Source organism: Dermacentor andersoni, chromosome 6, assembly GCF_023375885.2.
Source record: "Dermacentor andersoni chromosome 6, qqDerAnde1_hic_scaffold, whole genome shotgun sequence".
NCBI lineage: Eukaryota > Metazoa > Arthropoda > Arachnida > Ixodida > Ixodidae > Dermacentor > Dermacentor andersoni.
Window position 1 is genome coordinate 137,388,461 of NC_092819.1, and position 27,377 is coordinate 137,415,837.

At 48.0% G+C, this 27,377-nt stretch overlaps 1 protein-coding gene across 3 annotated transcripts in view; it reads right to left on the reverse strand.

Annotated features, from left to right (window-relative positions):
- Window positions 1-27,377, reverse strand: part of LOC126523364 (abasic site processing protein HMCES-like) — a 40,019-nt gene that overhangs the window by 10,954 nt on the left and 1,688 nt on the right. Inside the window, exons 2-6 of one of the 3 annotated variants that reach the window (XM_050171998.3) lie at window positions 23,249-23,386; window positions 22,471-22,698; window positions 19,034-19,229; window positions 17,472-17,546; window positions 4,594-4,656 (exon numbers count right to left, since the gene is read on the reverse strand). In XM_050171998.3, coding sequence (XP_050027955.2) covers window positions 4,594-4,656; window positions 17,472-17,546; window positions 19,034-19,229; window positions 22,471-22,698; window positions 23,249-23,386 — 700 coding nt within the window. Of the gene's footprint in view, window positions 1-4,593; window positions 4,657-17,471; window positions 17,547-19,033; window positions 19,230-22,470; window positions 22,699-23,248; window positions 24,241-27,377 lie in introns of those variants that run through there. The other 2 variants (XM_055066916.2, XM_055066915.2) reach the window with 2 other exon arrangements.

Sequence of the window (27,377 nt, forward strand, 5' to 3'; positions counted from 1 at the left end):
GAATCAATGGAACAATGGACGTCGCAACTAAAGGCCGACATTAAGGCGGCCACGAGGGAAATAGAGACAGATCTCTCCGTTCAAAGTATGGGCAGCCGACTGGCTCACATGCTCGAAGCCAAACAATCGCTCACCAGGAGATGGAAAGAACAAAGACACAATCGACGGCTGAGAAAAAGAATTTCTTCCCTCAACCGGCTGATTGCAGAATATTGCACGCAACTATCTAACCAGTGTTACGTTTCGCCTCCGACGTGCGGTATAGCCGGCGCGGATGCAACGGACGCCGGGGCTTCGTTCACCACGGCGGACATTTTGGCCAGTTCAGCGCTGTCCCAACGCCTCCTGCTAAGAGCGTCCAGGCATGTTTCAATGCCACGTGTGTGTGTGTGTGTGTGTGTGTGTGTGTGTGTGCGTGTGCGTGTGCGTGTGCGTGTGCGTGTGCGTGTGTGTGTGTGTGTGTGTGTGTGTGTGTGTGTGTGTGTGTGCGCGCGCGCGCCCACACACACACAGCTCCCCAGCTGTGAAACGAGGAGGTCTGACCGGCGCCGGCCCGGCGGATACGTCACTTCTTGTCACAGCGTGTCCGTGCGCCGCCGTCACGTGCGCCTCTTGCAAGCCGTTCCTTCTTGCCCTCGACTCCGAGAGTATAAAAGCAGCTGCCCCCGGACGCCAAGAGAGAAGCTTCGATTTCTTCGGTCGAGTAACGTGGTCTCCCGTTTCTCCACTTCGGTCGACCTGACCGGCCGCTCTTTTGCGATGCTTGAATAAACAAGTTGTTCTGTTAGCAGTCGACTCATCCTTTGCCAGGACCTTCGGATGCTTCCAGCTGTGCCCCAGGCCGCCAGGCCAACGCTACCCTTGGGGCTTGCGACCCATTTGCAACACCAGCAATGGAACGAGGTGTGCGACGCCGCGGACGGCCGCATCAACAGCCGGACGACGTGGCACCTGCTCAAACATCTTTTAGACAGAACCAGAACCAAAGCGGACCAGGGTCGTACGCTGAACAGGATTATGCACGAGGAACACAAAATTACCACGGAAAAGGAGCTCATTGACCGTCTCGCCGACAAGTACCTCCCGCTGGCCAAAAATGCTAGAGGCACGACCGCTGAAGCATATCGCCGCAAAGCCAACCCAGAACTAGATCGGGACTTCTCAACCGAAGAGATACGCACGGCGCTTCAGAACCTAAACAGCAAGTCAGTGCCGAGGCCGTATTGCGTAGCTAACAAGGCACTTAGAAACCTCGACGAAACCTCAATCGAAACCCTCACAGATTAATTCAACAAAATCTGGAGGAACGGAGCACTACCTGAAGACTGGAAAACGGCCCTCATCGTGCTCATCCCAAAGCCTAGCAAGGCACCCAACTTCAATAACCTCAGACCTATATCGCTGATGTCTTGCGTCAGCAAGGTAGCCGAGCACGCGGTCCTAAACAGGCTCTCGAAACATCTCGAAGAAAAAGATATCTACCCCGCAGCAATGATCGGCTTTAGACCCGCGCTTTCCACCCAAGACGCCATGAAGCTCCTCAAGCATGAGCTCATTGACGCAGACACGACAGACGCGAGAGTAATCCTAGGGCTAGACCTCGAAAAGGCATTCGATAATTTATCACATGACTACATACTCGACACGATCTCCAGCCTCGACCTCGGCACGAGACTCTACGCTTATACAAAATCTTTCCTGAGCGACAGAACGGCCACCCTCTGTCTAGGGGAAATCAAGTCCCAGAAATAGAAACTCGGCGGCAAGGGCACCCCGCAAGTTTCTGTCATCTCTCCAACGCTTTTTAACCTTGCGCTTGCTGCCTAGGCAAGAAACTGGATCAAATAGAGAACGTCAAATACACGATATACGCACATGACGTAACGCTCTGAGTTCCCGGAGGTAGCCTGGAAACAATTGAAAGCGCTCTGCAGCAAGGGATCGACGCGATCGAGGAATACCTCGCTCCCACCGGCCTGCGATGTTCGCCTGCGAAGACGGAGCTCCTCGTCTTCAAACCATCGAAAAGCAGTCCCAAGCCAAAGAACGAAATCCGAGACACACACTCCATTACTCTCAGAACAAAAGACGGAGGAACCATTCCACACGTCAGCAAAATGAGAGTCCTTGGGATGCTCATTGAGAGCAACGGCTCAAACGCCGCGACAGTGGAGAAGATCGTGACAAAGTCGAATAATGCCTTGAATCTCATACGACGCGTAGCAAACAGACAACACGGCCTTAAGGAAGAAAATCTCTTCAAGCTAACACACGCGTTTGCGCTATGCCACTTCACCTACGAGGCGGCCATGCACAGATGGAAGGTAGCGGAGAAGGACAAACTCAATGTACAACTGAGGAAGCTAGTCAAACTAGCGCTGCGGATCCCCAAGAACACCGAGACAGAGCTCATGCTGCAACTGGGGGTACACAATACACTTGAAGAAATCGCCGAAGCTCAAGAACGGGCTCAATGGACAAGACTCTGGAACCAAACCGGGTAGAGAAATCCTAGCCAAACTAGGTCATGACACCACAGTAATGGAGAACCTATATCAAGGCGTTCCGACGGACACACGCAACTCCTACACGGTTCGCCCACTCCCGCGGAACATGAACCCCGCGCACCATCAACCCAGAAGGCTGGCACGCGGATCGTTCATCCTGCGCGAAATACGTGATAAGAAGATCCTAGCCTGTTTCGTAGACGCGGCGCAGCACCCGACCAGGAAGGCCTTCGTTGCCACCACGATCAATAAGCAAGGTCAAGTCACAAACGCTCTCACAGTCAACACCCACAAGTCCGAGATAGCAGAACAGGTCGCCATCGCACTCGCGCTCAAAGACCCAACTACCACCCACGTCTACAGCGATTCACGCTTGGCCGTCAAAGCCTTTCAGAAAGGAGCAGTTGCAAGCCAAGCACTACAAATAATCAATAGATCCGCACCGCTGCAGAATCACACCATCTGCTGGTTCCCGGCACACCTCGGAGAGATCGAGGACACCCCTCGCAATCTCAATGAGATGGCTCACAGGAGCGCGCGAGACCTAACCCTCCGCCACGGCACCCCATTCTGGTTGTGACCATCCCAGCGAGAATCGGGACCCTCCCTCCACATACAACGAGATCACAAAGCACTTCTATCTAGACCGCAGAATATACAGCACACCTCACAATAAGCTCACCAGGCCTCAAGCCCTCGCGTTCAGAATGCTTCAAACAAACACGTACCTCACGCAGAACAGACTACATCACTGCATGCCTGACTTATACAAAACATCATATTGCGAAAATTGCCATAGCACACTAGACGTACGTCACTTGCTCTGGCCGTGTGGTCGGACCCACGCAAACAAGAATCAGGACTCCGCCAGGTTACAAGAAGCATTACGCAGCACGGACCAGGTGGAGCAGCTCTGGGCTGCCCAGCGAGCCCACGATGCGGCCAGGGAGTTACAACTCCCGGTCCCAACGTGGGAGTAGCCCGCTCTATGGGACCTTGCGCCCGTAGCTCGCAGGACCTTTCATTAAAGTTATTCCATCCATCCATCCATCCATCCATCTCGTCGTCTTCTCATCCTGCAGTTGAGCGGCTCAGCGCCGTCGTTGAGTCGCTCAACGACGGCGCTGCTGAGTCTTAATTATGTTAATTTAAACCTGTCTTTTGTTTATTGCGATATAGCAATTACATAGACACTCCAGGCGTATTTATGCCGTCGCCGTGATGTTCTGGATAACGTCGAAGGGCGATAAAATCATCACCGCGCGCCTATGCAGTATGTGCGAGTGAAAGCATGCGCGAGAGTGAGCCGGCAATCGCGGTTCAATCTCGCGCATGCAAGAGAGAAAAGCGGGGAGGAAGCGCGCCGTCTTCCGCCGCGCTCAAGGCTCCGGAGGAAGGGTAAGGATGGGGGGGGGCACGTTCCACTCCGGCCGGCCCGGGCGGCTCGGGCGGGCGCGCACGGCCGCCAGGACAGCTGTATCTTGAAAACCATCTGCGACGGGGACAGAGTCCTCCTTGCGCTCTGTTTTCGCGGCTTAGTTCGCGCTGGTACGAGACCTACCACGAAGGTCAATTCACTCGCTGCAGCTGCCGCGCTTCCTCGCTCCAGCGTTTTTACAGCGAGTTTTCGCGGTCATCGAGTGAGGTGTTCATGTTTGTTCGTGCGTGCGTGGCACCGCGCTTGTTAATTTAGTTAGTTTGCGAGTGCCTACAAGTTCATACGGCCGATAAAACTGCTATCCTCACTTCGTATACCTTTCCACTAGTTTGCTATTGCAATTGATGCTTCGCCTTTCGGGCGAAACTGCGACTTTTATTTTCTGGCGTTCAGTTCATAACCTCCCAGAAGTAGAAAGCATTACTCAAACATCGTCATATATATCAATAGTGTTAAAATATGATTTGGCGCGCAAATTATCGATTGCTTAGAAAATTACTTATTGTGTTACGAAGGCATTCGGCATTATCTGAGAGATGACCCCATATGCCTGCGATTTCAAGGTTTGCCGATGTAGGCATTCTTGTTTCTTATTCGTAGCAAAACACGTGGAATACTCGAAAGTGCGTGAGAGGAAGCAGCGTATACCTCTTCGAAGGTGTAGTTGGGGTCCAACCATGACGCCACTGCCTCTTCACCGTCCAGGATGACCTGCACAGTACAATAAGAAGATGCACACTTTTCGCACTCTATCGCCGCGGTAGCTCAGTGTTGTTTTCATAGGTCTAAAGCTCACCCCTTACGCCCTTTCAAAAGAGTGAGTGAAATAATGAACTCATATGAAAGTGTGACGTTTCGGAATTGCAAGATGTGCGCCAATGGGTGTTTCGCCGAAATGCACGATGCGTTTCCTTTTACAGCGATATTCGTTACTCTCTCCCACACACACACACACACACACAAACACACACACACATATATATATATATATATATATATATATATATATATATATATATATATATATATATATATATATATTGTAACGGATACGAAAGGCGTGGACAAGAAGAGAGAAGACGAAGAGGACGAGGAGTTTGGGAGGCCGAGCTGCGCTGCGATCACGCTACGATCATCGTCCATCGCCTGTAAATAAAATCATTTCCTCGCAACTTGAGGCCACCACAACGAAACTGCCGGCCATTCATTAATAAAGTTTCTTCTCTCTCTCTCTCTCCTCGCAACTCTTCGTAACAGTTGTGGTGGAGGTGCTGGGTAATCGACACCCGAAGACGGAGGCTGAACCACAAGTTCTTCGACGGAGCCATCGCCTTGCTGGACTCCCACCCAATCCACCAGAGTTGAATATGTCCCACGACGCAGACGAACAACGGCCCATTCCAACTGCTGCGCCGACAAGTTCTGTTCTGCAACTGAGAGATGCGCGTCCCTTCGCCGGAAGATCAGACGAAGACGTCGAGGAATGGCTCATCCATTATCACCGGGTGAGTGCCGCCAACAAGTCGAACAGCGCTTCTCAGCTTTCGAACGACGTGTTCTTTCTAACGGATACGGCGTTGTTGTGGTTCGACAATCACGAGGAGACGTTCACATGGGGAAGATTTGTTTCGGAAATCAAAGAGCGATTCGGCGACTCCTCGACGAAAAAGAAAAGGGCAGAACAGACGCTACTGCAACGTGCGCAAGTGCCAGGCGAAACCTGCACGACGTACATCGAGGCAGTAATAAAACTGTGTAGGACGGTAGACTGTGGAATGTCCGAGGAAAACAAAGTCGGGCACATCCTAAAAGAAATTGCCGAGGATGTATACAATTTCCTCATTTCAAAAGACAACCTGGCTTCCGTCGCTGACGTCATTCGGCACTGTCGCACTTTCGAGCAACTAAAGACGAGGCGCATCACGCCGAAGTTTGGCAGGCTAGCCAATGTGACAACAGTTGCAAGCGTGGACAGCAACCAGCCTCTCGATCTTGCATCAACGATCCGGCAAATTGTTCGGGAAGAGCTCAGCCTGCACGCGCAAGTGACACATCCAGGCACTCATAGCTTCCGCCTACCACCAGATTTTGAGCCAAACGTAGCATCCTTCTCTCCGTATCCTGCGTCAAGGGGCACTGAGGATTATGAACTCGCGCCTCGACAGCAGCCACGTCTCTACGACAGAGGCCCTGCTTATGACGCTCGGCCACAACGAGAGCAGCCGCGTTTTTACCCCCGAGGCCCTCTGACTTCTGTCAGGCCGCGACAAGAACAGCACCGACCCTACTACCAGGACGTGACTTATGAAAGATACAACGGATTTCAGCAAGCAGCAGGGACACGTTATCCACATGACAACGAACTCTCTCGCCGCCCGCAGCCGCCTACCATTCGTTTCGAGGAAGACGCTGTGAACCGCGACCATCCCGTGTGCTACAACTGCGGTTCCACAGGCCATATAGCTCGGTATTGTCGCCAAGGCCGTCAATCACGTAGGACACCACCGATGTTCTCGTCACCCAGAACCCGTACTTCATATGACTTGCGGACGACCGATTTCCTTACAATGGACCACTTCTCACACGAGCCCAGACGCAGCGATTCGCCAGCATCTGAACGCAGTTTGACGCCACCAAATAACCGTCCCCGCCGCTCTCCGTCTCCTCGGCGCCGTTCTTCCTCACCGCCGCCGGGAAACTAGCATCCGCGGCCAATGGAGGTGTGGTCGCCGGACGGTCTTTGCCAGAAATGCCTCTGCCTGTTGTGATGCTCAAAAACAAAGTGAATGTGTCGATTGACGGAATACCGACCATGGCGTTAGTTGATACTGGGGCGACTGTGTCTGTGATGAGCCTCGCTTTCAAAAACCGTCTAGGCCACAAAGTTATGCTTTCTTGGAACGACGGTATTACCTTTCGTGGAGTAGGCGGCGAGTGGCTTCATCCCCTTGGTGTTTGTGCTGCGAGTGTTTTGTTGGCTGGGAAAGTGTTTGTGTCGGAATTCCTTGTTCTTTCTCGTTGTTCGCACGATGTTAGCCTTGGGATAGATTTTCTTGAACAGTGCGGTGCTTCCGTGGACTGTGGTTGTGGCGAAATATCACTGAACAAGTTATTTATATCGGCACATTCCGAACAAAGGTCGGGTGGTGAAGACAGGGACACAGACACACTCAGTGTTCTTGATGAAGTGATTGCACCATCGTGGTGCCTGACGCCCGTTCGTGTTTCTGCAACTACTGTTGATGGTGATTGTGTTGACCTTGTAGTTTGGCCTCTCCGCATAAACTGTGCTAAAAAAGATATACTTGTGCCCTGCTCTGTCGTGTGCATGACGAAAGGAGTCGCCACATTGTGGGCGCTGAACTGTTCCGCCACGCCGGTTGTCCTTCCTCGCGGTATGAAAATCGCTCTCTTCGATAAAGCCGCGTGTAGCTCAATAGCAGCACTAACTACGGACGTCTCTAAAGCTTGCTCTCCTTGCGATAATCGCCGCTCTGAAGAGCTAATGCTCGGCATGATCAGCAAGGCTCTCGGTACATCGGAACGGCAAGCACTGGTACAGGTCCTTGCCAGGCATGAGGCAGCATTCGACTTCACGCATGGAGATGCACCCCTTCATTTACCGTCGTCCCGCGCTCGTCACAGAATAGATACCGGCTCAGCACACCCCATCCGTCGGAAGCCCTACCGAGTGTCATCATCCGAACGCAAAGTTATTGCAGAACAAGTCAAGGAGATGATGAACAAAGGTGTCGTTCAAGAGTCGTGTAGTCCACGGGCAGCCCCAGTAATCCTGGTCCGAAAAAAAGATGGCTCCCGGAGATTCTGCGTGGACTACAGACATCTAAACGCAGTGACGAAGAAGGATGTATATCCACTACCCCGAATCGATGACGTCATTGATTGCTTACACTCTGCTTCTTACTTCTCAACACTTGATTTGCGATCGGGGTATTGGCAAATAACTATATGTACCCTGCCGACAAGGAAAAGACCGCTTTCGTGACTCCAGATGGCCTATTCGAATTTAATGTTATGCCTTTTGGCCTTTGCAATGCTCCTGCCACCTTTGAAAGATTCATGGACACAGTACTACGCGGTCTAAAGTGGGAGATATGCATGTGTTACCTCGATGATGTTGTAATCTTTGGCCGCACGTTAGAAGAACATAACGAACGCCTCAGCCTCGTTCTCGACTGCATTGAGAAAGTTGGACTGGTTCTAAACTCAAAAAAGTGTCGGTTCGGCGAACGTCAAACACTGGTCCTGGGACACTTAGTCAACAAGGATGGCGTCAGACCCGATCCTCGTAAGATTGAAGCGGTGACCTCCTTCAAGCCACCGCAGTCAGCACGAGAACTCCGCTCATTCATTGGCCTATGTTCGTATTTTCGTCGCTTTGTTCCCCGGTTTGCCGACATCGTTCACCCGTTGACAAGTATTTTGCGACAAAATGCATCCTTCAATTGGACACCAGAGTGTGACGCATCATTCTCTCAACTGAAGTTTGTACTAACGTCAGCACCCCTCTTGCGTGACTTCGATCCATCTTGCCCGACTGAAGTTCACACTGATGCTAGTGGAATCGGGATAGGAGCGGTGCTTGTACAACGTCACAGTGGCGCAGAACATGTTGTCGCATATGCCAGCCGTTGCCTGAGCAAATCTGAACGCAATTATACGGTTACGGAACAGGAATGCCTGGCAGCCGTTTTCGCCATACAAAAGTTTCGGTGTTATCTTTACGGTAGACCATTCAAGATTATCACCGACCACCATTCCTTATGCTGGCTGGTCGGTTTGCGTGATCCCTCTGGTCGCCTCGCACGTTGGGCGCTGCGCCTCCAGGAATACGACTTTGTGGTATCGTACAAGAGTGGCCGTCGTCACGCTGACGCAGACTGCCTCTCTCGGATTCCTCTTGCGACTACCGACTGCGATGCTGAGAATTTTGACGACTGTCTCGCTGCTGTTACTCCTACGTTCCCTGACGCGGCAGACTTTCAGCGAGAACAATGGAATGATGTTACCCTCGATCCGCTTTTTGTCGCCGCCCGTACTTCTAAAGGCAGCGGTCGCTTTACTGTCCGTGATAAATTGCTCTACAAAACTAATTACTCCGGGCATGAAGCGCGTTTTCTGCTTGTTGTCCCCGAGAGTCTCCGCTCCGACGTTCTACGCGTCATGCATGACGATGTGACATCCGGCCATTTCGGCTTCGTACGAACGCTGCATCGCACGCAGGAGCACTTTTACTGGCCCAAGATGTACGAAACAACCAATCGCTATGTCACTAGTTGTGAAACGTGCCAACGTCACAAGCGACCGACCACCGCAGCCCCGGGTCCCCTTCGGCCATTGACACCGCCCAGTACGCCGTTCGAGCAAGTAGGCATTGACCTTTTGGGTCCATTCCCGTTATCTAACAACAAGAAACGTTGGATAATTGTCTGTGTGGACCATCTTACACGGTATGCAGAAACTGCAGCCGCTGCTTGCGTCTTCTACCGTTGCTTGCGTGGCGGTCTTCCTGCTGCGTTCCGTGGTCCTTCGCCATGGCCCACCACGTGTCATCATCAGCGACCGTGGTCGCCAGTTCACTGCTGATGCCATTGAAGAGTTACTTCGTTTGTGCACTTCATAGTTCCGTCATTCCACGCCGTATCATCCACAGACCAATGGCCTCGTTGAAAGGACGAACAGAACGCTCACCAACATGCTTGCCATGTACGTCTCCTCCAATCATAAGAACTGGGACGCCGTGCTGCCCTTCATCACTTACGCATACAACACGGCGAAACACGAAACCACGAACTATAGCCCATTTTATCTTTTGTATGCAAGGTTACCGCGAAGCCCTCTCGACACTTTCTTACCCTTCGTACTGCACAGTGACGATTCTGTATCGAAGACTTTGTGTCTCCCCGAAGAAGCCCGTCGAATAGCTCGTCTTCGTACTCTGGCCTCGCAAAGTCGTTCGAAAGAGCGATACGACGACCGTCACGTACAAGTATCGTTGGAGAAAGGTGACTTGGTCCTTCTTTGGACACCGCAACGCAAGCGCGGATTGTGCCAAAAGTTCTTGTCACAATATTCAGGCCCATTTGTAGTCGTGGACCGCCTGAGCGAACTCACTCACGTCATAGCTCGCCTCCTGTGCAATGGTCGGCGATCAAGCAGAACTCAGCTGACTCATATTGCTCGCCTGAAGCCTTTCTACCCTGCTTGTCCATCCTGACTCGCCCCACGGGCTTCGTCTGCTTGTGGGGAAATGTAACGCATACGAAAGGCGTGGACAAGAAGAGAGAAGACGAAGAGGACGAGGAGTTTGGGAGGCCGAGCTGCGCTGCGATCACGCTACGATCATCGTCCATCGCCTGTAAATAAAATCATTTCCTCCCAACTCTTCGTAACAATATATATATATATATATATATACAGTGAAGCAGACGCGCGTATGAAGCGGTTTATTGACGTTTCGGCCGGGGTCCGGCCTTCATCAGAATACATTGTATGGTGTCAGTACAGTTAATATAAATGTGCCTATCAACCAAATGAAGCTACGCTTACATGAAAAACGAATAAAATGGGCGAACAAAATGCATCCGAATCGTTCAAAGGATAGCTGACATCTGTATAGACCGATGGCGATTGCAAACATATCATCTAAAATACAAAGCATAAAAACGCATCGAAATGAATTGTAAAAAACCAATCGCCACGTGACAACAAAACGTGCTCAATGTGCTCAATATGTGCTATGTTATCAAGCAAACACAGACACACAAAAAAGGGGAATAGCGACGTACTAGTAGAAGAAGGGACAAGTGACGGGCTACAAAGACAGGCAACTCAATTTTCCTACACATTCATTCATACCACACGCGACGGTATCTAACTTATAGATAAAGAAGGATTCGCGGGCTTCTCTATCATAATTTGAACGAAATCCAGATTCAAGCAACGTGACTCTCAGTTTATCAAATGAGTGGTCAGGAAGATGCACGTGTCTTGAGATGGGCAGGTTGGGCAACGTGTTAGCGTGGGATTTATGATTGTTAAAGCGGAATCTGAAAGGCCCTTCTGTTTGTCCGATGTACCGTTTTTTGCAGAGTGTACATTCAAGCATGTATATTACGTTTTTTGTGTCGCAGTCGAAATCGCCTTTGATTTTTAAACAAAAGTTTGAAGACGTACTAGTAACCTGTTGCGATGTGACCATGTAGGGGCATACTATACATCGCGGTTTTCGACAAGGATGGCATCCGATGGCATCAGGGCAGTCAGTCTTAGATGATGATGCTAGTATATCTCGAATATTTCTAGCTTTACGGTATACTGCTTTAGGCGGATCAGAGAATATGTTTTTGAGGCGTTCACTTTGCATTAGAATATTTTGGTGTTTCTTTAATACATGCGAAACACTTGAGACTGACACAGTGTGTGTTAGGACAAGATTTGTCTGGGGTGAGGGAGTCGGTTTGTTCTTAATGCAAAGAAGCGTCCTTCGGTCATGCACGTCTGCGCGTTTTATTGCATCGTCAATTAATTGTGGTGGGTAATTTAGTTTGGCTAAAGCGTTTTTTAGGGTACCGAAATTCTTTTGAAACTCTAATTGCTCAGAACAAATTCTTTTAAAACGTAAGGCTTGGCTATAAGGAATGCTAGTCTTGCAATGTTTAACGTGACTGCTATCGAAGTGCAAATATTGACGTCTATCTGTCGGCTTTTTGTATAGGGCAGTAGATAGTTTATCATTTAGCACTGAAACGCTGACGTCAAGAAAGTTAATAGTAGATGCAGAATACGTGCGAGAAAATGATATGGATGGATGGGCATTGTTAAAGTCAGATATGAAAGAAAGCAGTTCCTGTTCCCCATGAGGCGAAATCAGAAAAACATCGTCAATGTAACGTTTGTAATAAAAAGGTTTTAACGTCCTGGTTAGCAAAAATTTATCTTCTAGCTGACCCATAAATATATTGGCGTAGTTCGGGCCAATTCGCGTACCCATAGACACGTCCCACTAACTTGCACATAGTGCTGTCCTTCAAATTCGAAGTTATTTAGTTCTAAAATAAGGGCTAGCAAAGTTGCCAATGTGTCGCTATCGATGAGTTTCTCGGGTCATACACATTCGTAGCAATTGACGACTGCCATGATGCCATCAGAATGTGGAATGTTAGTATACAAAGATGCTACGTCAAGTGTGACCAAAAGAGAACCTTGAGGAATAATGAGATCGATTATATCCGACAGGAAGTGGGTAGTGTCTCTTATGTAAGAGGCAAACGTAGCTGGGATATTACTAATCAGGGAATCTACGTAGCTGGACAAATTTTCTGTGACTGTACCTATACCAGAAATGATGGGACGACCTGGGTTGTTTATCTTATGTATTTTAGGTAAAAGGTAAAAACGACCAGCAACAGGACTTAGTGGAATTAGAGAATGAACCGCATTGTCAGGCACCTTTTTCTTCTTGACGAGATCTAGCACTGTGCTTTTGATCAGAGATTTATGTTGCTCAGTGGAGTCATGATCAAGGCGTTTATAAAACGTCGCGTCTGCTAGCTGTCTGTGGGCCTCTGCGGCGTAATCGGACTTGTTCATTATGACAACGGCACCACCTTTGTCAGCAGGCGTAATGACGATGTCTTTGCGAGAGGACAGGGTATCTAGTGCTTTCATTTCGCTGGCGGACAAATTACGGCGGAAGGGTGCTTGTTTTTGATACAATTGCAGAACGTCTCATTGTACTGCTTTGATATACATGTCCAAAAATCTATCGCGCTGTGTAGGAGGGACCCAGCGCTTGCCAGAGGGTAACGGGTGTTTCGAATCGCTTGAATTGGAGCGGTCATGGAAGTATTCGCGCAATCGTAAGTTACGGGCGAAATTATCCAAATCTTTCAGTAGTTGAAATTCATTATGTCCACCTGTTGCTGGACAAAAATTAAGACCACGACGTATATATATATATATATATATATATATATGTTTCACTTCGCGCTAGAAGTCAAAATCATGTTATCGTACCAACTCGCCCAACTGTCTATCCTTTTGCACTACATACCCTGCGGTAGCTTCGGCGACAGTGTTTTCGCCGAATATATATATATATATATATATATTCGGCGAAAACACTGTCGCCGAAGCTACCGCAGGGTATGTAGTGCAAAAGGATAGACAGTTGGGCGAGTTGGTACGATAACATGATTTTGACTTCTAGCGCGAAGTGAAACACGGATACAGAAAGGAGCAGACAGGACGAACGCTAACTCTCAACTAAATTTTTATTAAAACGAAGAACATATATATAGGTGATTGCAAAAACCGTAGCATAAGAACATGACAAGGTAAAAAGCATCAGTTAAACATATCAGGGGGTATGGAAGTCAAAGACCAAAAATTACTTCAGATTAGTACACGTATTGCGAAGGTTCTGAAATTCGCAATCTAACAGAGACAACGAAGCATGACTTCGTTGCATGACTTCGCATGACTTCGAAGCATGACTTCGAAGCATGACGTCATGCTTCGTTGTCTCTGTTAGATTGCGAATTTCAGTACCTTCGCAATACGTGTACTAATCCGAAGTAATTTTTGTTCTTTGACTTCCATACCCCCTGATATGTTTAACTGATGCTTATTACCTTGTCATGATCTTATGCTACGGTTTTTGCAATCACCTATTTATATGTTCTTCGTTTTAATAAAAATTTAGTTGAGAGTTAGCGCTCGTCCTGTCTGCTCCTTTCTGTGTCCGTGTTTCACTTCGCGCTAGAAGCCAAAATCATGTATGTAGTGCAGATGGAGAGCATGGCAGTGCCTCTAGCTACTGTGTTAGACTGTCATGCTCTCGAGGTTATCTGGAGACCGTCACCCAGGGTAAAATAATTTAAGCAGACCTATCAGCAGGATATGAAAAGTAGGACGCGAGAGTGAGGGCAAAATAGCTGTCTCTCCCCACTTTATGACCGGAGCACGCCATCTGCACAGTAAATGCCGAATTGTTCTCGGTAGCAGATTCCTCCACAAGCCCCCTGAGAATGTTTGCTCCAACCGGCACTGAATGAAACTGCAACACTCAATGCGCATAATATTGCGCCGCCTTCGATGCCACGCCAGAAAGAAATTCGCTTTAAGAACTATAATTGGCTGACGCGGTATGATTCGTTGACGCATGGCAACTGAATGATAAAACACCGCAACAACTTAAGAGATTCCTGTGGTAAAACGCACAACAGGATAGGGCTACGAAAGGAAAAACCGTGCTCACGGGCCCTGTATCTCTCTTTCACAACTGGGGATTTCATATAGTTGAAGTAGCAGGATGACAACCGTAGCGTACAGTGACCATATGATATGCTCGAACAACGAAGGCGCAAACCCCTGGGAAAGAAACCTGTACGGTTTTTAGAGCGCCGCTCTTAGGTGCCCGTTCCTGCGGCGAGAGTCGGCGGTGTCCTTCCTCTTAACTGAGCGAACAAGCACAGCAAAACGATGAATATGGAGCGCACATGAAGGACGGTGATAGCGGTGAGAGCGCGAGAAGAAAAGCGGGGGAGGAAAGTATAGAGAAAGTGCGAGAAGAAAAGCGTAGTGCCGCGCACGACGGGCTTTGCTGCGACGATGGCTATGAAATGGCACCAGAGTAGCGCGTGTTGTCTGCATGGAAACAAAGCGCTGCATGAGGGGAGGCCTGGCTGCGGCGGCTGCTGTGAATCGCGCCCACGTAGCACGATTAGCGAGGCAGTCGCGCCACACTTCGCTCCGATTGCAACGTGCCGTACGAGACAGATTGTCCGAGACAGTCAATATATCGCGAAATGAAAACACGAATACAGCCGCTCTCAAATTTCGCAATAGGAAGTATCATAATCGTGGGTGAATTTTTTACTTGCACGAAATGTTAAAAGGCAGAACATACGTACATTACGTAAGGCGTACGTTTCGCACATAACTCTTTTAGCAACCTGAAAATAACGAGAGGGGGGACGAAGGGCGTTCTGCTAACGTGCACACCCATTTTCAAGATTTTCAGTAGAAGCATGGGTGCAGAGAGTATGGTTCAATAATCCACCCACAAGAATGTTATTTCCCTGAGTGCGTATGGAGTTCTATAGTATACTGCTGAAAACAATATCGCGGGTTCAAATCCGGGCCGATGCAGCCACATTCCAGTAAAAGCGCGGAATGCCAAAATGCTCGTGGAATAGGAGCACGCTAAAGAAACGCCGATACAGACCAAATTCATCCGCAGCAACCGCCAAACCCTGCTGTGTTACTGGTGAGTTACTATAATCAACTGCACATTCTTGCGATGATAAGGCGATAAGACGTCATAAAGTAACATCATGGCCAGATGTGCTGCATAAAGAGGTAACAAAGGTACACGTTAACGACAAGGAAACAGACAAGGAAACATGCCCAAGCTGCTATTCTAACAAACCTAGCATGCAGTGAAATATACTATTTGGTTGTTTACGAACAGAGACCCTGGCGAGATTCCAGAGTTCCTCACAGCAATTAAAAGAATAGAGCTGGCAAGAAACAACATTGCAAACCGCAGTGGCACGGCAAAACAGAATCCCGCAGATTTCCAACAATTTCCTTCTGCATCTAATCACAACTTTACCCGTGAAGATCGCATGTACTATTCGGAAATTTTTAAATATCTGTACTTGAGGACCCATACCCACTGCTTTTATTTGAAAACGTAGAAGGGTGTGTCACTCAACCAATTTGAAGATATGCTGTCTTTTTTTTTTTCTTTTTTTCCTGCATAGTGAGCAGATAGCGCGCGGGTCCAGACGTTTCTTGGGGTAGCAGGCTCACCACTGGCCAAGGCGGGTGAAACAAAATGCAACGTCGTCTTACTGGACAGGAGCTTTCACATGAGGCAAGACTTCGCTGCCAAAGTTAGATAGACATGACCCGTAGCGACTCCTCGAGTTTGACGTCCCTTTCGGCATCGCAGCATAAAGGTTGCCTGCGGGCACTTCGTCTTTAGATGAGGATGGCCGTCTTGTTTCTCAACGAATTCTCATAAGGTGAAATTTAACGGGCGGTTGCGCGGCTGATCTTGCGCAATTACGTTTCAGTAGACTGATTGATTTTAACGTCCCAAAGCGCCACTGGGTCTGTAAGAGGCGCCATAGGTCAGCTCCGTATTAATTTCGGCCACGTGGAGTTCTTTAACGCGCAGCCAAAGTATACGGTACGCGAGAGTTCTCGAATTTCGCCTCCTCCTAAATGGGGCCGGAAATCGAGCCCTAGACCTTGTGCTCAGCAGCAGAACGCCACAGCCTCCGCTCCATCGCGGCGAGTACTTATTTTAGCCTATAGTGGAACCGTATTGCCCATGTAGTTTTCAACAAAAATTACCATACAGAACTCCAGCGTTGGTGACTATTCGGGGGGTAGGAGGAGGAGGTTCAAGCACGGTGGTTCAGCCAGCATGGAAATTATGCTTAACATACGGATGTGCCTAAACTTTGTCCTTCTGGCTTCAAACAGCTTTGTGGCTTTGGAATTTCGTCACTTTCGACTATACATTACGCGTGCGCGCAGAAATTATAATTTCCTTGCTTTGTTTAGAAAACTAAAAGGGCTTAAACGCTTAAAGTGTTTCAATACTGTCACGAAAACGTTTGACGCCACAAGCGCAAAGACATTGAACAAAATCGTAGTCTACCCATCATTCCATGCGCCAACGGTTGACGGACGACCGCAACGTGAGCTCCCTCATAGTAATTTTGTTGGAAACTGTTTGGCATTGTCGGTGCAAACAGATTGGCGGGAGTTGCAATTGCAGCTTGCGCGCGCGGCCCGATTCAACTGGCACATGCAAAGTTGGCAAGTGGTTGGATCGGCAACGTTAATGGCTACTATGCAGCCTCACTGCGCTAAACCTCCTTCAGGACATGGTATCACCAACCGCAATACCAGATTCCAGAGTGATTGTTATGCTTCGATACAGGCGTTCTCCCATATTAGTTATAAAGAGGTGGGGGAGTATCAAATTTTTCAAATGCAAATCGAATACGAATAGTAAGTATCGAATTTAATATCGAATAGTCAAACGCAAAAGCGCATATTTACAGGAGGAACATTTCATTTGGTATAATTAGGTACCACGCTTGTACTGGATAGTGAAAAAAATAACAACTATAACTAAAGATTAACATCGGGTTTAAACACAAGTTCACTAATTGTCGATAAGGAAACTGCAAAACACTGCAGTAAAAAATTCATGGTTTTCATTATAGATATTATATCAGAGCATAAGTTCTGTTACAAGTTGAGTTACATAAATGTCTGGAATAATTAGAAATAATTCGAAATCACTGATTACCGCACACCAAAGCACAGAATCGTAGAGTTTAAAAACCCCCCACGTGAGCACGGCTCTTGCGAAATTCCTGGAAAACAGGGAATAGAAATCGGAACTAATGACATCACTAATGACGTCACTAACGCAGAGCGCTTGACTGACTGGTCCTTTCCGTATGTCCACTTACGGGCACACGGTTGTGAAGCCACTGCAGATAGCGTGGAGCGTCCATGGTCAGAATGCTGTAGCTGTACAGGACATCCTGCGAATCAGGGAAGATGGAAAAGTAAAAGCGAAAAGTAAAACTTTCAGGAATGTCTCCGAATGCGTTTCTAGTGATGGCCATATGTACAGAATAACGCAAAATGATCATCCACCCGTATGTGCGTGTGGCGAGATTCCTATATTACAACTACACCTAGTGGACGTTGTTGCGTTCCAAAACGGCTATGCACATCTGCAAATATGCAAAATAAACCCGTTTCTCGTTTCGTTCAGCCTCCCGACCTCGTCTCCTCACCAAGAGGCAACAGGCTTAGCGCGAGACTCCGGTATAGCGCAGGTCAGCTTCATGTTTTAGCCGTTCCGGTAGCGTAGGCAAGCGATCGTCTGAGTGATGCCCGAGTCCGAACCACAAACCCCAGAACCGGACCACGACGACGCTGGTAAACGAGCTGGTCGTTCACTGGTAAATAGGTTATAATCTGCGAGGCCTTCCAGTATAAATTACGCCATATTTTGCGAAATAAATGTATCAGACTTATTGGTATATCGAATTACATGCCGCGTACCAACATCTCCTGGTCTCGAATTTTCCCGCCTTTGTACATAGCTGGCTAGGATTGAAACAGCGTATACTTAGTCCGGTATAAGCCGTAACAGCGCAAAATATACATCTTTTTGTGTCAGGTGTAGATCTGTGCATTAGCGAGTATATATGTATCCCTTAATACCGTCTGATCGTACATTTTCCAGCGATATATATATATATATTCACGTTGTACGTCACGTGTGTCAGCGACGACTAGTTGCAGAATATAAGCAAGCCAGCACTTAAACCATGACCTTTTCTTAAAAACTCTGTGCCTATAACACCACCTTCAAGAAATGCGGACTAAAGATGTGTCGTGAAAGGCCACTGCTGCGCGCGTTAAACATTTCTCCCTAGTGCGGTTTTTCACGGTCCGGAAACATATCAACCAAAACAGCGATAAATCTGGATGCAGATTTCAAGTATGTATTTCTCGACACTGGTTCAAGGCACAAGGTGCGTGCGCATGTATAAGCGTGTGTGTGCTTGATTTGTTTGTGCACGTCTGGATACATTTGTGTGCGTTTCTTTTGTGCATATGCGTTGTGTGTATGCACGCATGTGTGTGTGTTTCTTGTTTAGGTACCTGTGCGTGCATGGATGTACGTTGTTCCTTTGTGTTTGTATGTCGTGTGCGAGTGTTCGCGCATGCGTGTGTGGTTTGTTGTTTCCGTGAGTGCGTGTCTGCGTGTATTCGTGCGCGCGTGTGTTTCTTGTTTATGCATGCATGTGGGCATGTACGGATGCATGTTGCTTACATGTTGTGCGTACGGGTGTCCGTGCATGCGTGTGTGTTTGTTGTTTGTGAGTGCATGTATATGTGTGTGTTCATGTGCGTGCATTTCTGTAGATGTTTGTACATGCGTATGTCTGTTGTCTGTGCGTGCTTCAGTGTTCGTGTCTGCGTGTTTGTTGGCTGTGCGTTGCTTGCGGCCTACCTTGGAGGTGGACACGTCGAAGATGCCCGCCATGGTGAGCAAGCGCGGCCCGATCCAGTGGCCGTTGTGCATGAGCTGGTGAGCGTCGGTCACTCCATCCCATTCGCGCGCCGCCATGTCGACGCCCCGGGGCTGCTTGAAGTACACGTAGTACGGCTGCTTGTTGCCGTTCGTCTCGTTCTTCCACTCGAAAAACCTGCTGCCGAAAAAGCGAACGTGGTTGCACTCGGCACAGCTTCTACGCCACGCGGACGGAAGCGCATTTCTCCCGCTTCTGGTTGCGGCTTTCGCTACATGTCATCACGCAAGCGTGGAGCGTAATAAAAAAAAAAAGTAAAGCTCTATCCAGTTTCATGCACAGGAAAGAATACTAAATTCAGGGGTGGAACTAACAGTCTTCCAGTTCAGTGCTTGAGTACCTAGAACCAAGTGAACAATGAATAGCCTTCGTGCAAATTATTTAGGCCTATAATTTACTAGTTATCGTTTAGCAGCCAAGGGCTCGAAAAGTTACGCGGCCTGCACAAATTATCTATCCGATTGTCTCATTACAGTAGCAAAATAATGCGCAGCTATTTGGCCAAAAGAGGTATAAAGAAAGGCTCTCAGAGCTACGTTATTTACCTTATACTTCATTCATATCTGCATTGTTTATCACCAAACGCAAGTTTGTGTGACCAATCCCTGCCGACAATAGCCGGTGCTCAGGGGCCGCTGATACGGCGCAGCTGTTCAAATAACTGAACTTTTTTTATTAGACACGTCGCTAATTATACGTAATCGGCATTCAACAGGCCCAGGTCAGGCAATGCACGCAAACTTTTATTTTCCTGAGACACAACAAAACCTTAGTGACGCCAACGCCTCCTGAAGTCGGTTCTTACAGTCAACCGGTATGTTGCTATTCTGAAAAAAAAGTATTTTTTTGACCAGCTGGCATGGTCGCATGCTCACATCAGCAAATCCATGAACGTGGACAAGGAATCCGTATCTCAGCAGTTTCCTCTGATAAAATCGCCCTTTGTTCACGTAAGCATAAATATACAGGTTTAACACCGCATGACAGTTTCTGGCGTTGGGTTTTTCATGCTGGATTGTCGTGTTATCTGGTGGTATTTGAAATGTGCAACACATTCATCTTTTTTAGTCGTCGGAGAAATCGCAGCCGTATGTCCTACACAAAAGTACACATCTGTAAAACTGGTGGCAACAAAATCGTTACGCGCTTGACATATACAGTGTCGCCTGCATCTAGCTTTGTGTTACGCCACAATATATTAGCTTGTTATTTCTGGTTTAATCATGAAGTTGATGGAAGCCGTTGTTCACAAGGGTGGACATTGGGTCCGAGGAGGCCATAAGAATATATTAAAAAACATTCCTTTCAGGAGACTCAAAGTGCAATGGGTGTCCCATCCCGACCGCTGTGAGGCATGCAGGGTACGCACACTGTAGGAGTCATGCACTAGGTGCGCGCTCGAACTGCACCCGCTGTACGCGACCGTCTTTTGCATCTTTCATATGTTTTACTGTATGCTGTACTCAAGAAATAAATCTCAATGCAAGTCAACTTAAGGTTGAAAGAGCGCCCCCTTTTTTCGAAATGTTTCTTCACTACCTGTGGTTTCGTGAAATGGCGAGCAAATGAAGTGCTTTGTTGTTTACTCGATGCAGAATGAAGCGCTGTCGTTCAAGAGAGTATCTTTGAACAGAAAAGAAACAATGAAGCAAGAAACCGTGTGTTCGTACAAACCCACACATACAATCAGACTTTGCAGACGACGTTGCAGACGATTCTCCGCGACGTTAAGAGACCAATGTCACTGTGACCGTGTTCAGCGCCAGAGGTGAGGCGCAAACTAAAGCGAAAGCGTTATCGAAAAATTTAGGCCAAATTGGATTGGTTAATTACATTTATTTAAGAATGGTGGAAGGAAATGTAACTTGAAAAAGCGTAAGTTTGGGCATGTTGGTATACAACAACTTTTCTAACTCGTCGCTTTTCGTGCGATAAAAACGTAAAAGTTATGAAATGTAACTGTTAACGCTAATGGAGACTTGCGAAGCCAGAGAAAACGCAAGAAGGAAAGATGGATGTCGACTCCACGATATTGAAGTTGTCTAACCGGCTTCCCGTAACGTCATGAATTTTGGCAGCGTCTGCTCTATAGACCATACATTTATTTGTTTATTATTATTATTATTATTATTATTATTATTATTATTATTATTATTATTATTATTATTATTATTATTATTATTATTATTATTATTATTATTATTATTATTATTATTATATTACAGTCTAAAGAAACGAAACACTCAAGCCGTAGAGTTCTGGGAATTGTTCCTGCACAAAAGTCGCCTGAATGAGAGAGGATAGGATAGGGATAACATTAATAAAGTGCCGGCAAACGACGCTTTAACGCGTCGTGACTTTAAAATCAACGACGTTACGTTGACATGCCAAGGCTGAGATTTGAGCGAGGTATTCGAAAATAAAGTTTTCGATTCATTTGCACCGCTACTGATCAACCTTCCTCGGCCAAATAAATGAAAAAAGGGCGTTTTTATAGAAAACTTCAACCTCGTAATCAGATTCAGTGTTGCCACCTTCGCTGTCTGACTTCCCGGATAGGTGAAGGACCAGAGGGATGCAGCTTTTATTGCGCTATCCCGATCACTTAAATATGTACGCCAGTGCATAGCTGCTCAACTCCTTATATATCCATATAACTCGTGTTTATGAAGGCCCCCCTAAACTGCAAGAACAAAGAGCGTGCTGACAACTTTTGTAAATTTCTGTAGAGTCGCATGTCATGTGGATATCGAAACAAGATAGAGGTGCGCAGGGGAGCTATTCTTTAGGAGTCCGCCTAGTGAACATGTCCATTTCGTCTGCTGTTGAAGTTCCGATTGGTTGGGCTGGGCTGCGCGTCCGCCGCAACCAGGCGCCACAGCCAATAAGTACTTCAGCAGTAGGCAAAATGGACAGGTCCACTAAGTGGACTCTTACAGAAAATACCTCCCCTGAGAAGGCAAAGGCTTTGCGCGATTACAGTGGTCGAGCACGGAATGCCGCCGGAGCCAGCGTTTGGACAAGGGGACTCGTCTTCGTCAGGGCAGCAGCCGATTTCTCTTTACAGTGACTATATATCTCACTCACTCCCACCGCCACAGGGGAAAGAGAACAAGGGTGTCCGTACGGGGGTAGGTCTCGCAACCCTTCATTATCCTACGCCACTCGGGGTAAGGGAGAGTGGGGTAAACGCTGCAAAGCGATAGCAGTTGCTGGCCTGGCGATGGCAAGCTTCCTTGTCGAAACATTGGCTCCAGAGGACAGTTAGGGCACAGTCGATCATGTCACGTGGATGGGTCGGCAAACTGCGAACGCCCCGGGGCCCGTAGTCAGCGTAGTATATGCGACATGTACGCACCCTTCGGCGACGACCACGCAGCGCCTCTCGGCGGCGATGGCACCCTTGAAGCTGCGCCGGTCCATGCAGCTCTCTAGGCGGCAGTTGACCGTGTTGAAGATGAAGTTCTGCGGCTCGCCAGAGAACCAGGAAGGGACGAGTCCCCAGCGCATGGGACTCATCATGATCCGGTGGCCCGTGCGGCCCCTGGCGCTCTTGGGGACGTGGACGCTGCTCAGCATCACCGGGCTGCACGCAGCGATGGAGCGACAGCAATGCACGTAAATATGGAAGGCGCGCAACCGCAGAGCTTCCCAAAGATTGCCAGAGAGAACTCTGACGCTATGATCATTGAGCATGGGAACTATGGGTATAGTACATGCATTTGTTTAATCTTCGTGCTTTGCGGCTGCAAACGATCTTGCGACGGGATTTATTACGCTTTAGCTTTCTAAATTTTCCAAGCGCTCTGCAATCAGCCTTTGCACACACGCGGTATCACTGCGAATTGCTGCATTCATAGGGCAAATACGCCTTTGAAAATTATCAATTTGCAAAGCCCTAACGCTGTTTGAAGCCAGAAAGGGCGAAGCTTAGGTAAACCCACGTATTGACCGTCGTTCTCATGCTCGCCGAACCGCCATGTCTGCAGCTCCCGCAACCACTAGCACAAAACTTCCATGTACTAATTCCTGCAGGAAAACTTCCTGCCGCTATGCACACAAAAAGCGTGTGCGTGTGTGCAAATGCTACACGCACATTGCACATGAAGTATACACAGCGCGTCGGTGCCACTCACTGGTAGTTCCGGGGAGAGATGTTGTACGAGGGCCGGTACTCGCCGCGGCTGTTGAGGTCCACCCACTTGGGGTTGCAGAAGCGACCGTCGTCATCCTGATACTGGCAGGCGTGCAGTAGCGACGCCTTGCTCAGGGCGCTGTCAGGAGGGGAAGGCCGTTCATAGGAACGCATAGCTCTGTGTCACGCTCTGAACGCATCTTGTTATAAAACGTATAACACGGGATTAAAAAAGAAAAAAAAGGAAAAGGAAACGAAATATCTTGGAAGGCGATTTAATCTATAGCTGAAGTCGATGAAAGACAGTCTTCCTGACCAAGGTGCAAATAAGAATGGGATGCACGAACCGTACAATTTATTTTGAGAGCCGCACCGAAGTGGCGACGTTTAATCGACGTCAACTATACGTTAAATCGCCTTGCAAATATTTTCGTCAGTTATCATCATTACCATCATCTTGATCACCATCAGTAATCAACGACATCACCATCGTAGTCACCACGTACCCAGTGACCACCGGGGCACATACCCTGTGGCCCATACCTAGTGACCCCAGTGGCACTTACAGTTGGGCTGCACTATATCCGGGAAGGGTCCACGAAAGAGCTTAGAAACCACGCATACATCACAATAAAAAAAAAAAGGGGGGGGGGGGGTAATTCGCCAAGAAAGACTCCGTCTTTCAAAAAAAATTTGGAGGACGCTTTTAAAGGGACACTAAAGGTTAAGATTGAGTCAACTTGAACTATTGAAATACCATCCCAGAAACCTGGAAACGCTTGTTTTATGCGAAGGCGAGACTTATGAGAAAATGCGTTCTGAAGCGTCCGCGTACCTCTAGTGCAGTTCAAATCGCCCGCTCTCTGATCGAGGAGTGGTGACGTTATGGTTTCATAGTGACGTTGCGCCGTCGGTGAGTAAAACAGCGCCCGCTGACGGCGCTACGGCTATTCTGCGTAAAACGCAAACACGCGGCCAGAAACAGAGCCAAGACAGAGCCGACAGCAGCGCGAAAGTGGAACTACGGTGGCTAGCGGAAGGGAAAGCACGCGACGATAATCTGGTTATTTATTTTATGACGCCAACTTTGACGCTCCTTGCAATGGACGACCCTGACAACGACACATTGGCTGGCGATGCTGGGCTCGACTTCAGCGATTTAAGCACTGATGAACGTGACCTGCTGCTGAGGGCTCGTGCTGCCGGCGTCGTTGCGTACTACTACGACGGTAACTGTGTGTCATGGCTGTACATATTCGCACATTTGTAGCTTTTCCTTCGTGAAAACCAAATGCTGCACTCACCGCCCCGTCTTCGACCTGCAGTTGTTCTTGCCCTTCGGAGAATGCAGGCAAGACCGACGGAACAGCGCTACGGGAAAGCATTGCTTTGAAAGGCACTCCACACGACTTCAGTAAGTCGGCATTGAACTCGTAATCCTCTGGACGAAAGTGCAGCGAGCACACTATGCGATTTTTCGGCTCTTTGCCAACGCGCTGTGGCAGAGGTACGGCACTTAACCACTTCGAACGGAGAGATTCACTCGCTGGCACACAGTGATAAGTAACGTTGGATTCGCCGCTGTAACTGCCCTTGGCCAAGTTCCGCGGACCGTTCGCGCATCCCACGACACCACATGGACGTGGCATTCTCGCTGCTTGTTCCAAATGCAAGTTTCGCGAGCCAGCAGAACCAGCGCAGCACGACGCGATAACGAAACAACTGAAACTCCAAAGCGCGCGCAGCGCAGAGTCGAGCGAAAACGAGACCTTTCGACCACCCATACTACTGAAGGGTAACGTCAAAATGTAATTCTTTTTTCTTAGAATCGAACAGAAGTAGACAAGTAGCACTTTCTTCCGTCTTATAATATAATGAAATGATCTTTTTAACACGAGTAGTTGAGTACTAGTGACATAAATTATGATGAGGAGTGCCTTCGTCATCGGGCTAGTACCGGAATGTCGCTGGGGAATGTCAAACCGTGTCATGCATTTACCTCAATTACTCAGGTACTAAAGCTCTGTTCGCGATTTTATTGACGCCTTAGACGTTCTAGAGCATTGCTTTATCACTTTAACTTGACTTTATTGTAACCTTTTCCTATTCCCCATTACAGGCTTTCGCACCATCCCTTAATAAATACATTTTGTCATCATCATTGCAACCTTTAGTGTCCCTTTAAGCTTCGCCTTTAAGAGTGGAACGCGATAGCGTTCAACGACCCCTTGCTACTTTTCATGCTTGCTGGCAACTGCAGCTTATGTAACCGCAACGTTTACCCGGAAACGCTGGCTGTGAACGCTATGCACGAAGGCGAGCTTTCTGGTAGAAACGCGGCCTCTTGCAGGGATCAATCTCCTGTTATTGTTGCACACTTTTAGTATTTCAGTCAGAGAAGAGCTAATATAAAGGACATGCGCTGTCGATCTTTTCACCCATTACATTTGTTTGTGGGTTGCCGTTCTCGAAATTCCGTGGAATAACTTTGTAAAGAATGAAAGACAATGTTTGAGCAACTTTGGGGGTAGAGATGTAGTTCTAGTTCTAGTTCTAGTCGTCGTAGTCCTAGTTCGGCGGCGGCTGCGTATGGCGGGACTGAGCGCGAACCTTATCATGAAAGTGACCTGCGATGAGTACGGATTCTAGGTGCACCAAGGGCTGATAGCTTCGTGTGCGCTGCGTTCATGTCGCTTAGTTCGCGATGTAATGACAGGCAGCACGAAGGTCAATTCGCTCGCTGCTGCTGCCGTTCTTCCTCACGCCATCGTTTTGACAGCGAGTGCCCGCGCTCATCGAATGAGATATGTTTGCCTGTGCGCGCATGACAGCATGATCGATAATTTATTTAGTAATTTATTTGATCACGAGCTTATACGCCGATAAATCAATTATCCTTACCTCGTACAGCTGTCTAGTAATTTGCTATCGCAATCGATGCTTCTCCTTTGGGGCCCTTCGGGCGAATCGGCGACTTCTTTTCAAAAGTGCCCAGTTTAATTTTCTTTAGTTTTTTTATATTATACAGGATAACCCAGCTAGCTTTCGCCACCTTAGCCAAGGTTTGAAAATATGCCGAAGTACTCAACAAGCAAGAGACCAAATGCATGTCGTTGGCTATTATATGGAGGATGTCACGCTATTTTTGTATTTTGCCTAACTGCATTATTAGTTAAAGGGATTGACAACAAATTTTCACGGTACCCATGTTTTGGTGCGAAGGAAAGCTCACTGCTCTGAGTGTCGAACCATACGCTGGTAACGCAGAAAACGCCGTGGAAAATTTTTTTTTATCCGAGTTTTCCCGCCTGCATCGCGCTTCCTAAGCATACTGGAAACAGTGATAGGTGAGCGCAATAGTGATTAAGCGCTGACATTGGAGGGAAGCACACTACAAGTGCGACTCTAGCTGTAATATTTTGGTTATCAAACCAATGTCCCTGCGGTTGATGCTTTCAGAAGTGTTTGATCATTTCTACAGTAATAGGTGGCGTCCGAACCTATGCACCAGCAACGGCTCCCTTCGAGTGACAGAAACCAATCTCGAAGGCGATGCTTTTGCTAGCCACATGCGCGAGAGATTTTTTTAGCCAAGCCAAGTGGCAGGATATGCCAGTGGTGCCATTACTGAAGTGCTATGGCGGAAGCACACTGACTCTGAGGGCACAATTAGACTATGGCGTTTTGTGTTTCACAAGAACCACATAACTCGGAGTATACTCACTCACAAACTCGTGCGTATTCAACAGCGTTCATGTGCACCGCCATACGTTGAGCGACGCGACGGTTCTACACTGGTCCATTCGTAACCACGAAAGTAGAGCTGCTGGTTAGCGTGGACTTATTTTACTTCGTAATACGCACAGAATAAAGCACAAACGCCAAATATTATAAGAACTGTAATCTTAAGCAGTAAGTATAACTATGCGGTACCTAATAGGAGCCGAATTACGTACAGTAATCTCTTATACTTCATTCGAACTACCAAGGCTTCACCGCCAGTTCGCCCAACTTACCATTGCTTGCGTCTTCCTGTGCCAATTTAATTATAAGTTCTGCTTAAATCGCGAACCCTATGCTCGATTTTATCACTACAAATCATGGTCTTTTCATTTCCAACACCATCTCAC